The sequence below is a fragment of the Colius striatus genome, chromosome 1, assembly GCF_028858725.1.
Source record: "Colius striatus isolate bColStr4 chromosome 1, bColStr4.1.hap1, whole genome shotgun sequence".
Lineage (NCBI taxonomy): Eukaryota > Metazoa > Chordata > Aves > Coliiformes > Coliidae > Colius > Colius striatus.
In genome coordinates this window covers 157,675,299-157,692,908 of record NC_084759.1, presented here as the reverse complement: position 1 = coordinate 157,692,908, position 17,610 = coordinate 157,675,299, and the positions used below count along the sequence as shown (strand labels likewise).

The following is a 17,610-nucleotide window of genomic DNA, read 5'->3' as shown; positions in this document are numbered from 1 at the left end:
ACTTTTCACCTGTTAAAGCCTCATCCCTAGTTATGGTAACATGCATTAGTCACCATGACAACAATAAATTGGAGCACACACAGACACATGCTTTTGGTTGAAAAATTAATAATTTTCTCCCTGTAAGATCGTTAAATGTTCTGTGGCTATGTTCTGTGGGCTGGACAAATTCTCATTATTTGCCTGTGTTTTAATTCATAGAGTGAGAGAATTTTCTTTTTTTTTTAGCTCCTTATATCTTCAGCTTTTGAAATAATGGAAATAGGTTTGTGGCGTACTTACATTTTAAAAGCTTGTAAAGCTCGGTAGGCAAAACGGCTGCTTTCTGGCAGAAATGCTCCAGGGAGGCAGTTATATGAAATTAGGGGAAATCTACAGCTCCTCTGAAATACTGTTCCTGGTGAAATCTTAACGACTGGCTGTCGTCCTTACAACGCTGTATTACGGATCACCAGGCTTGCTATCATGTGCATAGCAGATGTGCCTCTGCCACAGAAATGGTGAAAATCCTGAGCACCACCAGCATTACCTCTAACTCACTAAAAGTCCCTCTGAAAACATAACATGTTTCTCATTTAGGCAAAGCCTATAGATTAACACAGAAAGGGCAGCACAACACATTGCGGGGGTGAAACTGTGCAAACCGAGCTGTTTACACGGTTTCCGGCTTTGGAAAAGTGAGCAAACAAAAACATCAGGAACAGAAGTCAAAGCTCCCCCTGAGCGAGACTGCCGCTGGCAAACCCTCCATGACCTGTATGTACACCATACAGCCAACATATGCCAACCACACGGCGTGATACACGGATGTGCGCACACATAATCCCCAAAGAGGGTGGACAAGCTAGACACTCTGTTTATTTTGTCATTTCAGTGACATGACACCCGTAGATAACACCACGGCAACAGACTGTACATCCACAGAGTGACAACATAGCCATTTATTGCTGTATCTTACATTATGAACCTGATGAATCGATGAGAAAGGATATCCTGCATTCTGGTTGGTCCAGATCTCACAGACCGAAGACTGCTAATATAAACAGAAAACTACATCTCATCTTGTAAATATTAATGCACTGCAACTGCCAAAAGGCAAGAATAATTAAGAAAAGGCTTGCAATAACATTAAAGAAGGAAGTTAAACAGCTGTTAAAAGTAATTTTTTATTTATTTGCTGACAAAATATTTTTTGACTGTCTGGAAGGAAACAAAGCTTATTTGGAGACTCTACATGAGATTTCAAACTGTGAGTACAAGAAAACAATTTAGCTAGAAGTGCTGGTGATGTAAAGAGATAAAGTTATGCAGGCATAAAACAGAAAACGCACAGAGAAATGTTGGTTACTTCCAGTTTTTGGCAGGGAAGACGTTTGAAGACAACATCCCAATTAAGTTTTGAGATTTGGATCTCTCTGCTGAAGACTTTCACAGGAAGAGAGGAAAGGAAAAATATGGCAATATAGTCAACAGGAAAAATACGTTTGCTTTGAAACAATTACCAGAAAAGAACGTATAGCAATTAAGTGAAGCAGTTGCTCACCATCTACTTCCAACAACAGTTCCTTTGCATACAAAGATACAGATAATATTACCTCTGGTATTGACCATGACCCCACAGTGTAAATGAAAGATTTCAGTCTATTTTCTGTAGGTACATTATCCCTAATGTACAGATAGTCTGTAGTAGCAAAGCAAAGTAAGCATATTGTAGCAAAAGCAACAGAACTAGGCAAGCACAGCATTCCGCAGCATCTTTTACATATCTCCTTGTTTGGACACTCAAGAAAGCATCTGTGACACCTCAGCAAAAGCTAAGATAATGTTTTACTGTAGCCAGGCAACTAAAACAAAGCATCAGACGTAGGATCTACCCACAGTATCTTCGTCAGGCATGAACAAAAGGCAATAAACACGCATGAAAAATGCAACTGCAGCATCTAGAATAGATAGCAATTAATATATCCGTAATTTAACAACAGCAAGAATGTGCATTGCTGGTTCTTGTCAGCCACACCAGCAGGAATTCAGCATCGATGCTCAAAACAACCCAAAGAAGTCTAACTGGATCTTGCTCTTACCTTTTGTAGCCTGAAACCTGGCTGGTGGCAGACTAGGTTATCACTTCTGGTTACTGTCAGAGTAGGTTGGTATCCTCTGGATTGACTATCAAGCACGGCCAGACAGGCTGGTAGCTGTCTAATGTTGTTAATTTACTTCCTTTATGATTAAAAATGCATGCACATACATCCTAGCTTCAACAATGCTTCAACTTTCCTGTATCCGGTTAATTTCTTCTCCCTCATCTTGTTTCCAAAGGTATTTGATTCTCCTTCCTGATGCTCAGGGCTGTACATTTTGATAGCATTAGCTACTAAAAACTTCAATTTTGTTATATTGTCTTCTACCTTGTACTTTGCATCTTGCTACAAAACAGTCCTCCTCTGTTTGATGGACACACATTCTCAGTGCAAGGCCAGTGGCAAACACTGTTGCAGCTATTTCTGTTGGATATTACAATTAGGACATTAGGACATTAGTTGGCACTAATTACCTTTTTTTTCCATGTGTCAAGCAAACTGACTTGTGGATGTTCCAGCCGCACCTATCATCATTGTGCCTATTTTTTTTGCCTGGATGGATTCCTGAATGGGAATCCATGGTGGGAGGTTGTGCCTCTGCTTTTCAGAAGAAAAGAGAAGGCATTTCTATGCGAAGTAAGTGCAGCATCCCCAAGCATCTGGTAATCAAGAAAACATACTGCAGTGCTATTTAGAGACACTCACTGATGTCCTGAAAGGAGTAAGGTAAGGCAGCATGGTACTATATGCTATCAGATGTCTTATTTTTCCCTGGCACTAGCAGTACTGGCAGGGGGTGTGATAGCGTCTTACCATACAGCCAGCTCTCACCATCTAGCTAGTCTGGAGAAAAAGATATCTCTTTAAATCCTGCCCTTCCCAAGGACTTGTGTTTCAGCAGTGGTGTGGTGCCTCATCTACATGAGCTGGAGCCGATGCTGCATGGGGCTCTCTGGCAGTTCTGTGGCAACACATACAGACACCACACACATCTGTCAGTTACTTTGGTGCTGGCTCAGGAGCACGTCTGATACTGAAGGAAGTGTGTGTGCCAGCTTTAAGTTGCTCCATTTAAAAAAGGGGCAAGGAATAAATCATTTCTTATGAATGCTGATGGTACCTATCCTGTCCCTTCCTCCCCAGCTCATCTTCTCCCAAACACAAACTCAAGGGCTGGCACCCTTTGCCCTAGGAACTAGGAGCTTTCAATTTGATGCCTTTTTCTGACAAGGAATTCATAGCTATGTGTTTCACCTTCCTCTTTTACAGGTTAAAGCAGCAGAAGATAGGCTGTCTTCAACCCCTTTAATATATGAAGGGAAGCTCTTATTATCATTTTTAATTCTTAGGAGAAAGAAGAGTGCATAAATGCAGAGACAAGTTCTGAGTCCAGGTTTCTGTTCCAAAGACTGTTTAACTGAACTCCCCCCATCACACAGACCTACCTCCAGAATGGTTTGGAGGTTTGGAGGATCAAAGCTTAAGCTAAATCATCTTGACTTGATTTATGAAATCAATAATAAATCTAGCGGACGAGCAGAGACTGAGAATTTCCCGTGACTGTACGAATGCCCAGCCAGAAGGGCAGCAGCGCAAAACTCATTACTCAGTTCTGCACTTGTTAATGTTTGAATGACTAATGAACTGAAATCCAGTACAGAAAAAACATTAATTTTATGGAAGGTAATGAATTCAAATTCAGAAACCAATCTTTTCCTTGCACTACTGTAAAAATATTTAGCATTTACTATATACATATTTTATGTCTTTAAAATGCTGATTTTTTTAAAATGAATTATGAAATCCCCAGGATAAGTACTTAAAGTTGCATACCCCTGTGCTGAAGAGGAAGAAATGAAGGAATGGAAAAAAGGTTAAGTGAGTATCTCAGGCTAGGAAAAAGGCAGTAGGAAGGAGAATTGGGATTAGGCTTCTAACACTCATAATTTTCAGTTCCCAAAACATACGCCCTCAAAAAGAAGGAATTCAATCTATTCCTGCACTTCCACCACAGTAAGCACAAATACACTTAGGCACCTAATGCCCCTGACAGAGAGGAGCTGTGAAGAAGAGATGAATAAAAAATATTTTCCCAAGTAATACGGTAAAGGAGAACAAAAACTCAGGATTGGCAATGGCTAATTATCAAATGTGCGTATCTTACTCTTCCCAAAAGATAAATGCTAATGAGTAACATTGCAACAACACTCTACTGTCATGATACTGTTTCTGTGATGGCTATAGATGTCCCACACATAAAAGATTTCCCCATCTAGTCACCAATGAGACACAGTTCTGATGGGTAAGAGGGGAAAAGGAAGGGGGAAGGGAAAGGCCTGTTCTGCACAGCTCCTGCCATCTGCTACCCATAACACAGGTGGCTGGTTAACTGTGTGAGCGGGAAGGAATGCTCTCAACTCATCCATCTCCCTTCTCTTCCCAGAAACTGCAGTTCTGACATGATCTCCTAATCACTTTATGACTGACTTTTAAATGAATTAAAGATATTTTAACTTCTGTTTATTTAACTTAACCTGCTTGATTTCAAGAAAGCACATTCACATAAGAAATAATATTTCTTACCGTTCTTCCTAATTTCCTCCATGATAAAAGACAAAAAGGCATAATTACTTCAGACACTTCTTGGAAAGTCAGTAGCCAATCATGTCTGCATATTCCCATCTACTTCAAGTCTTTCTAACTACTCATGTATTTGCTGGAAAAGCTGTAGGACAAGACATACACAGGTCTTCAATGCTGAAGATCATGTTGGAGACAACTTAGTGTTTCATAAGGTGAACAAAATTACCCACAGAAAACTTAGTTTAGGCTTTCTCCCTATAGGCACAGAAGACTTGGTTGATAATCTGAAGACAGAAAGTAACTGTATTGAAAGTAATTATAAACCAGTGATTGTTCATGGAAATTATAAACTTTCTAAGGGGATGACAGGAGGAAAACAATAGGAAGGAATACCTGGACAGCATATGCAGAAAGAACGGGAGCTGGGTGGAAGGTAGTCCTGATATATCCATCAGAGCTTAATGAACTTCATATAACAGCACTTTAGTGAATGTCACAGATTTACCTAGACAAGGAGCAATTATCCTTGGAAAGTCATAGAAGATACTGAAAAGACAAAAGAAGGGCTAAAAGAATATTTAAGATGAGAAGAAAAGGAAAATTTGCAAAGTTTTAACCAGCTTAAAGGAGGGAACTAGCAAGTTACTAGGAAACGTTGTCAAAAAATCCAGTCAACACCCCCTGGTCCTCATGGCCTATGAGATATTGCTCCTGGCCACCTTAAGTAAACACTTAGAAATATGAGAATAACAAATAAGACGCACAATATTGCCTGCCATGTGTTACCTGACAGATCTTCTATAGGCCAAGAAAAATTCAAGATGTTTATAGTGAAGTTGCTCAGAATGAATCATCTCAGATCAAATTCCCTTCCTATGTTGGAAAACTGGCTGGCTAAATCAGCAGCAGCAGGTAGAAGTCCAGCAGGACTTGGACACTGATGGTGCAACTCCTGATGTGGCAACACACGACATGCCCCATACATAAACTAGCTTCAGTCAAAACGCAATGGATGCACACAAAATTGAAATGCATGTTTAGAGACTAATTATTGGTACTGAAGTACTAGTGGACTGAAACACACCAAGGCAAATTGGCAATGACTTGCTTCATGCCATGGCTTGAAGGAGAGCTCAGGCTCTCTGGGGAGGATCCAGAAGTGAGGGATTCTCTAGAAGGGGGTAAGAACTGAAAATAGATTTGATGAACTGCAGAAATCAGTCAGATGAAATTCAGTACAACAAGAACATTTCCTGGGAAAGTAAGATTAAATACATAAATAAAACTTCAAATAAATTAAGAGAGTGATTTAACAGAGAGGTGGGGAGGAGACAAAAAGACTTGGTATAAGATTTGGTATAAAAGATTTAGTATAAAAGATTTAGTATACTTCAAATTAAACACAGCAGTCTTGCAAAAGAGTATACATCAAAGGGTGATTCAAGTTGGAAGGGAGCTCGGGAAGTTTCCATTTCAACCCCAGTTGAAATGCAGTTCAAAGCAGTATTAGGTCTTGAAAACCTCCAAGGATAAAGATTGGACAGTAACCTGTCCACTGCCTTGCATGTCCTCTTGCCATCCAGTCAGTGCCTCTCGTCTTTCAGTTTTTGTACCTGAAGCCAACTCATCTCCAGCCATCCCTGGTCCCCCAGCTTCTCCTCAGGGGACAAGTACTTCAGCCCATGACCACCCTGGTGGCACTTTGCTCAATTTCCTTCTCTTAAATTAAAAAAAAAAAATAATGAGGCATTTAATAATAGTAGCATATTGTAACACATGAGAAGGAACTTTTGTGCTGTACAGGGCAGCCACCAGCAAAGTCTCATATGAGATGGCATCCAATTTTAGCCACCGCACTTCAAGGAGGATGGAGGCACACTGAGGCAACCCAGGAGAGAGTGACAACCACATACATAAGTACAGAAAACACCAAGGCATGGCCCTGGTTAGGTAAACATGGACCCTCAGTGCTCTGTTTGCTGGTGACTCCCAATCTTCTACAGCCTTCTCCATCTCTCCTTGGCAAGGCTCACCCTCATTCATGCTTCCATGTTGCAGAGCCAGTGCATAAAAAGAAGAGAAGCTGAGTAACGTAACCTCTGAGCTTATTCCCCCACCACCTGTTCCTCTGTGTCTCACTGCAGGGCTGAGCCTCAGGAAATCCCTCCCATCTCCTGGCACTGCAGCCCCAGTAAAGTGCAGGAGGGAAGAAGAAAAAACACCAGCAAACCCTGCTTGCTCTGAGGTACATTATCTAGCAGTAACTTACTAACTATAATTCAGTCTAGCTCCAGAACTGAAAATAATTTTGGATAAAATCCCAGAAAATCACTCTTGGCATGGTGAACAATCTTCAAAGGTGCAACAGCTGAAAAAAACAAATGAAAATCGGATGAATGGGGCTGTCTGGACCCTTTTGTAATCGTCACTCCAACTGTTTTAGTACTGTGGGAGAGCAGTTAGGCCATCTCAATAGATGTTGCTTCCCTGAATGTTCCCAGAACTCTGGGAATAGCTTGCCTTACTGTAAAGAATAATAGCAGATCTTCCTTCATCTTCAGAGATGGAGAATGAAACTCAAAATCAGTAGTTCTTTTAGAGAAGCAGAAATTAGAAATAATATTTCTTATTAGAATAAGCACGTGTCTTGCATTGGTATATTTCTTTCGCTTCTCCTGAAAACAGTTCACATAAAGACTTCCAGAAAACCATTTGCCATCTTGGACAGCTTTCCTGCAGGCAGACTGTGGGTGACAGGCATCGTCAGTGACACCACACTCCAGGTCAGTGCACCCAGCAAGGTTTCACAAGAAGGTGCATGCCACAGCCAGCACACCCAGGGAAGGAAGATGGCTGGCCCAGGACCACAGCAACTCTGCCGACTGTCCTCTCCAGACAGCGACAGGGCAAGAGGAAAGTCAGCCTCTGGGATGAGGGTTGGTGTTCTAGGTCTATGCACCTCCACCTCCTGCTCCATGCAGAGCCATACTTTGCACCTTTAACTCTAACAAGATAAAAGACTATTAACACAGTCCTGCTTCTCTCTCAATCAGCCAACACCTTCATTCATGCAAAGGTGGTCTTCTCTGACAGACTGTCAGTTTTCATATGATTTCAATTGAGCAACTCAGGAGTTGGGTTCCTGTTGTACAGGACAGACTGAGCAAGCAATCCCAAATGGTTGCCCAGGCTGCAGAGGCCCTGCCTGGCTCCTGGAGGTGCAGCTTTACAGCCCCAATCAACTCCTGTTCCACTCCTGCTGTCACTCAGAAGTGTGCCTAAGCCTTTTAGCTCTGCATACAGGATACAAACTTCTGGACAAATACCAATAAAGATTATGAGATTGCTCTCTGAATATTAGGTACAGGTATCTACATTTTAACCAAAATAAAACAAGAAAAAAGCAGGCTCTTCAGAAGAGCATCCCTAATTCCAAGTACAACTTTGTCCCAGCAGCTTAGAAAAATAAATGTTTGTTATTGAAATCACATTTTGACTCTGAAATATTAAGATTGTCAATAAGAAGTTTATTTCACAGTAGAGACTAACTCTCCTTCAGTTTTCACACAATCTTTCCAATACAGAACTTCAAGCTCACAAGACTGAGTGTGAAAAACCGTAAATTAATAAAGAACATCTGTCCCCATCTTGAAAGAACATCTGTCCCCCTTCCTGGTGCTGTATTTCTGGCTTTAGTTTAGATCATTAATACCAAATGTAGAAGTCGCTTCCTTAATTCCATATGCTGAAAGTTATGTAGAAAGCATGTAGTTATGATCTACAACCCACAACTTTATTTCTAAAATGCTAGCTTCTCTAACATTCTTGAAAAAATGGTATCTTTCTCTTCAGGCAGAAATGCCATTGATTTTTCATAACGTCTTTATCAGTTCACTTGTCCATTAAATACACAACACTCAAGGGATTCACAGATTAAAGTTTGCTGAAATTTAAAGTTCAAGATACAGCTCTCCATGGCACTTATCTCTATCTGAACTAAAAAAACAACTGTCAGTAACAGCTATACCATGCAATCAAAACAGATTCAGTTAAGCATTTTTGTTTTGATGTTAAATTTAAGGTGTTCATAGTTCTGGCATCTTTCCATATTAAAAATATAATGCACCTAAAATTTTGAACGTTTGAGTAGTTTGTTTGGGTTTTTGTACTTGTCTTTAAAATGTCTGTTCATCCTCACAACATACACTATTTTATGCTTATAAAAAAATGGAAGTAAAAAATCTTAGAACAAAAAAACCCCAGAATGAACTAGATACAAAAAGACAGGTATTTATTGCTTCTTAAATCTACAGGTAAAGAATTTTGTTATTTCAACAGTAATTTCAATCATTGATTAAAACTCTTTGTGCACTGCTTCTTAGATAATCTCATTTTACACACCTGTATCCTCCTGGGCATATTTTCCACCCTTCACCGTAATCTTTAAATCCTTCCCAAGCAGAGAAGGAGACAGGAAAACAAACAGGAAACAAGCTAAAGCAAAAAACTGTCATAGTGTGGTTAAAAAACTAAAGGTGGGTCTTATGACACGAGAGTTTTATTTTTGTCTCCTTCAAACTTTCAGTGTCATCTTAAGTCAACTTGCAACATCTCTGTACATCAATTTTCTTAGCTGTAAAACGGACATGATTTTAAACCACATAGTCCCACAGTGCACTGGAAATATGAATGCATTGCTATATGCGACCTGATCTAGGTGAACCTGCTTCTGCAGGGGCATTGGACTAGATGATCTCTAAAGGTCCCTTCCAACCCCTACCATTCTATGATTCTATATGGAAGACATTACTGAGTTGAAGGTCTTATTTCAGAAAGCAGAAAAATTATTTCACAATTTTCATATAAACCTGCCTTCGTGAATCATGTCTCTTATTTTTCATTATAATTTCCCTCCACTGTAGATAAAGGAACTCTGTTACTAACTCCACTTAAGTGACTGTCTCCTGCATATCAATCCTAATCCTGCAATGAATTTATTATATCTCACAAAATAATGTTACAAGGCAGAATCTCAACAATTGGGGCTTTACTTGAAACTTGCTACCCACTCATTACAATGACCTTACATTTAAGTTTTCTTGTGTGGGGCTTTTTTTAAGTTTTTTTTTTCTTTTTTAATAGTACTATCTCTCAGGCCATGGGACCAAAGAACCTAGAAAGGTTTTCAAAATTAAATCTGGATCCAGTACCTCTGGGAAAGAACTTCTTCTGCCAGCCTTTGTGAATAATTTTTCCAAATCTCAGAGATCTTAAAGGATTCTCTTTCTTCCATCACAGCCCACTGGGGTGCCTCTCATAAGGGCCATGACTAGGTTTATCCTACCAGAAAGCTTACTCTGACTCATTTTGGTTTTCCTCCCAGAGGCAGACGCAGCCTGGAGCTTTCCCTGGAGCCCTAAAGAGGCAGCTGCCCACCTACCCACCCACTACCTCCCGAAATGCCAGACCTATCCCAGTTTGGGGTTCAGCACTGCAGGGAGCATACACGTCAGCATCGGGGTGATGCCTGACCCAGCTCTGCTGCTGTGATGAGGAGAGGAGCACGATGGGCAGGAGGGGCTCCCTGTACCCCCTACCCACCTACCATGGGGAAGATGCTTCAGGCTCTTGCTCCTGGCTCAGGGCAATGCTCTGAACACCACAGCAAGAGCTCTTTTGGTGCTTTTAGCCACTGTGGTCCATATGCCACTGGCTGGAGCAATAAACAGCAATAGCCTCGGGGCTGGCAGTCTGGGATATGCTTGCAGCTAATACCTAAAGCTTCTGTGCTGCCTGGAGAATTGCAGACTCTAAAAGACTTGACATTTTAATGGGTGTATTTTCACAAACTTCTTTTTAACCTCCAAAGCTCTTCCTGAAAATATATATTCCCACCCTCCCACGATTTCAGGAGTGAATGAAGAGCCCTATCCCTTCAACAGGACTTCTCGTGTTGATTTTGTATCCAAGGTCCTTAGGCTTTGCCTGTATTACTTCACTTCTATTTTAAAAAATTAGGCAACCTTAAAAGCAATCTCAGCTATTTTAAACTACATTAATTTAATCATATTAATCTACAGTTTGCAGGCTCAGAAATCAACATCCACAGTCCAAGATGTCTCAGACAATTCGATTCTTTCTGGATTTTTTTTTCCTTATTCTTCGGAAAACAGACTGTCTCACAACCTTCAGTGTTACCTTTTCGGTAGATGAGATTCATACAACCAGACGTCAATGACTTTCAAAACTGGATGACCAACTAGATAGTTGCATGATCAAATCTATTCCAGTGGGGAATCTAAACTGGTTAGACTCATTGTTTATATATTAGGATTTTCCCCTCTTAGGTCACAAACAGTCTGCCAGGGAACTGTGAATGAAGGTACATGCTGGCCTTGAGACAAAACCACCCACATTAAGTAAATTTAAATCAGTTTTTCCTCCAAGAAACAAAGTGTTGTATTACTTACAAGCAGATTTGATTATGGTTTAGAGAATTATTTAAACTCATTTTGCAGATCAAAGGAAACCAGATTTAAACTGATGTGCTCACTTTTTTAACAAACACTGGTTGATATCTGATGCAAAGATCGACATGCTTGATGACTCCCATGTAAAAGTTTAGTGAAAACATTGGTAAAGACAAAACATAGTAAAGACAGAAACATTGGATCTCACTATTTTCTCAGAATATCTTCAGATTTTAGATTTTAAATTTAGGCAATAAAATCAAGTTAATGAAAACAATACCATGAAGAAGCTCTCAATACTGTGTTAGCTTCTCTCTTCAAGGCCATAAAAATACCCATTAATCTCATTATCAAGAACACACCCTAAAACTCTGTCAAAAAAAATTCACAGCATCAACAATGTCTTTACGCATGTTTGTCTACTATAGCATCCAGTTAACATGCAGATTCATATAGCAGCATGCAAACAGCCTTGCAAAGAGAGAGTTAAGACAAAGACTATCTTCCAATAATTCCTCTAGATCATTCTGTTTGTTAGAAGGATTCTATCTGGAAAATTGGCCTGATGTAAACTCAGCAGTTGTTGGTGATCTGACATAAGCCAAAGGAACCTGCAAATTGCAAGGAGGAAGTTGCTAGACAAAAAAAACCCCCAAACATGGAGAAGGCGGCTCATGTAAGAATCACAATTGGATTTCCTTTGTTTTCCAGAAAAGTTCTTTTACCTTTAATTTCAAACAGGCTTTGAGGGAAAAGGTTGTAGGAAATATAGTTCATTTTAGCAAAGCACATATTGCAAAAAATAAATTTAAAAATCTATTTTTGGACTAGAATGGTTGAAGAAATCCCTGATTAGCCTCTTAATGGGGTGAGTCTAATTTAGTGAGAATGATCACCAGAGGGAGTCATTGACTTTCCCATTAAAGTCAAAGGGACTTTTACATACATCAGAAGTGTAGAATCTCGGGGCAGAGCTGAGAAAGACTCCAAAGAGACTGGAGTTCAGGGACTAACACAAAACATTGTTTTATGGATTCCATCTGAATCCATTTTCCCCTTTGGTTACCTATAAGACACTGCTATATTCCATGGTGAAAGTTAGAGAGAAGGCACTAAGTCATTCATTCAGTGCATACAAAATCCTAAAACCCATCCCAGCACTTAATTGGTTTTGAAGTGGTTTGGAGTATTTTAAGTACTAACCACTCACTTTTCTCTTTAGATATGTAACATACCACAGTCCTTCTGGAAAAGGAATTTTTTACAGCCCAAAGGCAATCTCCTGGTGTCATATATGAGACTGTATCATACCTCTTGGGAATATCAGGACTCCAAATGGGAAAAGAAGAGAGTAAAAAGTGACAGGAAGAATTGCTAGTATGGGTTTTTTTTGGAGGGGGTGGTTCTGTTTTTTTTGGGTTTTTTTATTTTTCTTTTTTTTAAATGTTCATGACTGAAAGACCAAGTGAGAACAGGGATTTGTGAACTAAGTGATAAAATGAACTAAGCAGATGAACTGGTCTACTCAGCCGTGAACAAGTGTGTTTTTCACACTCAAACACTTAAATTTCATGACTGTCAAAGAAATATTTTCATGTTAAGAACTGGGCTCTTACTTGCTAAACTTTAGCTCAACCTTGTTCTTGCCACAAATGGTGAGCATTTTGGTTTGAAAATAATCTCATTCACTAGGCAACTTTCCCCTTAACTCTGTACAATAAGATTATACAGCAGAAAATTACAAGATTAAAAAAATGCAAGGAATCAGCCCCACCCAACCAAATGCAATTTCACTTCTCTAGAAATGCCCTCTGAACAAATGGAATTCAATTTGTTTCTGTGTTCCCAGGTAACAGCAGCACCTTGTTTTTCTTGTTATTTAATTACTTTTTCTTGTTCATGCAATTAGCTGAGAGACTGCTGTCTTTTGTTCATTATGTTAACTGTAACATGGTTATTTGCATAGCAGTTTCCATTTTGAGGATGAATTTTGGATAAAGGCTCTATTTTGAGCTGCAGTGGGCAGAGAACCACTGGGAAGTCTCATTCACTCTGTTCCTTCATGGAGTCAGTTGCTCCAGGAATCACTCTGGCTGCCCATCTGCTTATGACAACAAAGCCCTATTTACAACGTGTGCTGCAAAGCATCCCACAGTTTCAGATCTGGCTGGTTTTTGTCGTTATGTAGTACCAAAACACATTTAAATTCACTCTAAAGCATTTTTGTCAACAATTGACCAACCTTAATTTTACTGCCCTTTACAATGGTACAAGACACCCTTCAATCGATGCATGTTTCATGTAAAATCATCAGTACTCTTATTGTGGCTGGGTTAGAGATGGGGGCTACTTCCAGCTTTCTTTCATGAACAGTTTGACTTCACATCCACTTGAGTCTAGGGCTGTTGCTATGCTTAAATAAGTTGTTGCACAGCTGGTTCTTGTTTGTTTGTTTGTTTGTTTTTAAACACTAAAGAAATATCCCCAGATCACAAAGTTTAGCAAAATGCTGACCCTCTCCATTAATAAATGCAGCGGTCGCCACCTTCCAAGTCATCTGAGTTTCTGGCAGTGAGCTGATAGCAACTTTTTTTAATCTAAGTTGCTCAGAAATTGAGAAATCTGCCCCTTCTTACAGAAACAAGAAGCAGTCAGTGTCAGTGGGAGTCTGCATGCTCTGGTGCACAGCAGGCACCTTTATCTCAGCCTCCAGGCACCTCAACACCGCCTAAACTTTACCTCTCAGGAGAAACTGCACACCAAGTTACACTATTGGAAATATAGAGAACTGAAACAGAGAGATTGGAAAAATTGTCAGTCTTTGTCATTTGCAACTCAGCCTTTATATACGACCCACATCTACGGTTAGGATTTGTTCTGTAACCAATTGCAGCAGTGTAGTCTTTTAATAGCATCGTTTTAACCCTACCTGTGCCATCTGCCTCTCCAGCTTTGACCGGGGAATATCATCAAAATAGTTTTCATTTCTTCTTCTCCTTGCATCGCCCTGCATGATAATGTGGGGAACGTCCAGGGAGCCACCAGTAGTGAAAGTGCTTTGGCTGAGTGATGGAGACAACTGAGGAGGAGTGTGGTTACCGCTGGGTTCCTGGACAGAGAGAGGAAAAACGCAGCGTAAGAATAGCATATTGCTGACTTCAAAGTGTATTTGAATTACTGATACAAAAATATTAAGGAACAATTCCTGAATTAGAGGTTACTGTGGACCAAGTTTTGAGATTGGCTACCTAAGGTACGTATTTAAGGAAAAATAATTCACTATTTACGTGAACCAGTGGCAAATCCCCTCTCCAAAACCTCCTTGTGTAACATATACTCCCTTCTAGGACTACTAGAGAGATAAAAGAGTGAGTTACTTCTTGTCAAGGTCCAAATACAACCATGACTTAGGACTAGCTATTTCTAAGATGAAATACATTTTCACCACTTCTGAGCAGCGAAAGTGATTTGAACTCTAGCAATATCTCTTGCTGGCAAAAAGAAATGCACAAACATTTAACAAATACAGACACTGTGCAATTTTTACAGGTCTTGTGGTCTTTAACTTGAAGTACTGGATATCAGAAACAAGCTAAATAACAATTCCTAGAATGCATGAAAGCATCAGAGGAAAAATATTTTACCAGATTTTGCTTGTAATCTGTGCTGAACTGTGACCTTGCATCAGTCAGCCTGCAAATATCACAGCAAATTAATACATGAACTATATCTAACAAACAGCTAAGCATGTCCTCCTGATCATACATTTTCCCAGGATCTACCACCACATCACTCACAGCCAGCCACTATATGTAAGGTTGGAAACATTCTCATGCACATCACATCACTTGTTCAAACATCAGTAACAAACATTGGTGCCTAGCTCCACCCTTCAATCCTGTCCTGGAGATTACAATCAGTAGCAGCAGCGGCAGCAGAGCTTCAGTCGACTGGCCAGCAAGTCTGCACCAGCCCAGCATGAACTGTAAAACACTGTCATAGCAAACCAATAGGGAAACACGTTTGTCTCTTGTGATGTAGGTTACTGGACTCGATATATCTGACACTAGAGATTTCTCTGATAGTAAGTCCTTTGGAGGCAGAACGCACCCAGGAGTGTGTTTGCACAGTGCAGACCTTGTCCAAATTACCTACTGGTGCAACCCTACTGTTTTAGTACTGGACAACAAGAAGGGACTTGAAGATATTAGAGGAAGCAAAGACCTGCTCTAGCATGTATGGAGGGTAAAATACCCAGTCTTTCTATTTAAGGAAAGAAATACAGTGGATATTTCACACATGATTACATTGAAGAAAACCTAATTCTGAAATGCATTGAGATACTTTAGTCCATGCTGTTAAGAAACAAGATCTGGTGTAAGAAACCAGGGAAAGCTGCAATCTCTTACAAATGGAAAGTTGCAATTCTCTGTATACATTGAAGTGATAGTAACATATTTGATATTTGAAGTGTAGGAGTCTATTGGATGCTATTCCTTGCAATCACAGTAATGGAGCAGTATTTTTCATGTTGGTTGACTAAAGTCAGGGATATATAGTTGTTTACCAACTTTTAAGTATCTGGAATTTGTTTGTTTGGTTTTTAATTCTGTAGCTTTCCTGAGACAAGCACTTGACATTTCCCTGGGCAAAGAAAGAAATGTTTTCCTCTCAGGAATAGTCTTTTTCCTTCCTTCACAAAAATCCACCTACATTTGGCCCAGTTAAAAGCTTCTGAGCAGCTGTGGTCTGCACATGCTCAGTGGGTTTGGTGAGGCATAATCTCTAAAATGTACCCTCCAAAGGCCCAACTCTGACTAGACAGATGGTGCACACGCCTCTGCCCTGAAAATAACCCGAGTACAGGGGCCAAATGAGATCCTATCTAATGACTGCTACCTGTCACTCCAGCCAGGTAGGTAACCTCTTTCTGCTCTGAACCATGATTCACCCACAGTTAGCAGACTGATAGGGCCATCAGCACATCAAAGTGACAGGTGACTGTGAAATGAACATACAGGTTCTACCTCTCATTGAGCTTTTTGGATTTTGTCAAACTGCATAGAAAGAGGAATTTCACTCAGAGATCTGTATTGGAAGACTACTAGCAAGGCAATATAGACAAGAATTACAAAGTCAAGAAATAAAAGAATTGCAGTTCCTCTGCATTATGGAACAGTATGTAATTCCATGATTTTATGCTATTTTCTCAAAGTACTCCTTCGCAGAACAGATGGATCCTCAACTGTGGAGCATGTTGCCATATACTCAGCACTGTGTTATCATTAGTTATCGTGTAGTCAGTATTTTATTCTCACCTCGTTTCTCAGCCCCAAACCCCTTCCCTTAACTTTATTCAAATCCTGCTCTGAAGATAGGATGACTAATATTGTCATTTTCATGATGCTCATAAGTGCTTTACAAACATCAAGCAATTTCTTTTCACCACGCCCTGTGACTTCTGGCATTTTATATACCCCCTCTTCAGTGTGGGGGACCCGAGACACATCGACAAAGGTTAACAAATACCAGTCACTTTGGATGCCCAATTACAATATCTATTGCCTGATTTTCCAAGTGCTTGTATTCAAAGCTCCACTTCTGTTGATCTAATTTGCAGTACTATATGCTCAGCGCCGGTATAAATCACACTCCAGACTCCAGTCAAATATGCAGAATGCTGGTAACATACAATTAGTGACTGTTTATGAGGCAATTACCTAAACAACTCACCAAGACTTATCCAAGGCCTTTGTGGCCAAAGCAGATGCAAATCTGTATTTTCATAGCTACAGTCATTCCTTTAATCACGAGTCTCTCTCACGTTCTTTCTTCATTCCTCCATTCACTCCATACTCACTTTCTCTTCTGTTGAACAAATCTGCAGACCAGGCATGGATGCCTGTGCAGTGCTCAGGTGTCCTCTGTACCACGCTACTGTTAGTCACCAGGTATTCATACCATGTTTCCCCCCTGTGGTGAATGCATGGGTACATGCCCTGTAGGGATGCCTCAGCATACATTTCACTATCAAATTCTTCTTCATCCCCACCTCTCAGTCCTGCCAGTTATATAAAGCTGGAACCAAAGTTGGGAGGGAAACTAAAAGATCCTTCCCCCAGGCTGCCTAGGTGCACCTCATCCTCCACAGATGTCTGTCTAACCAGTTTCTAAAACCAAAACTTCTCTCTAGTGAAATAATTTTTGTATCAAACTATCTTTACTATTGTAATGTTGCTTCTCCAAATTTTCAGCCTAAATTGTTGTTCCTTCAGTTTAAATTTCAGCCTCCAGAGCTGATAAGGTGAGGATGGGGTTCCACAAATAATGTGGAAACTGGACCCATAATTAAAGACTATAATGCACTCAAGGAAGGAACACAAGATTGCACAGGTAATCTGGGATCTGGACTTTTCTAATTTTCAAGTACGTGACTTTGAAATCAAAATGACTTTTTCTTAATACACAGTTATGGG

The 17,610-nt window shown here is 40.1% G+C and overlaps 1 protein-coding gene across 18 annotated transcripts in view; it reads right to left on the bottom strand.

Annotated features, from left to right (window-relative positions):
* ANKS1B (ankyrin repeat and sterile alpha motif domain containing 1B) overlaps positions 1-17,610 on the bottom strand; it is a 431,515-nt gene that overhangs the window by 33,876 nt on the left and 380,029 nt on the right. For 4 of the 18 annotated variants that reach the window (XM_061988906.1, XM_061989065.1, XM_061989149.1 and 1 more), the window contains 2 exons: positions 14,064-14,243; positions 959-1,033 (listed from right to left, as the gene is read on the bottom strand). The exons of 4 other annotated variants lie outside the window; for them this stretch is intronic. In XM_061988906.1, the coding sequence (XP_061844890.1) occupies positions 959-1,033; positions 14,064-14,243 (255 nt within the window). The remainder of the gene's footprint in view (positions 1-958; positions 1,034-14,063; positions 14,244-17,610) is intronic. 10 more of the 18 variants (XM_061988958.1, XM_061989231.1, XM_061989405.1 and 7 more) reach the window with 4 other exon arrangements.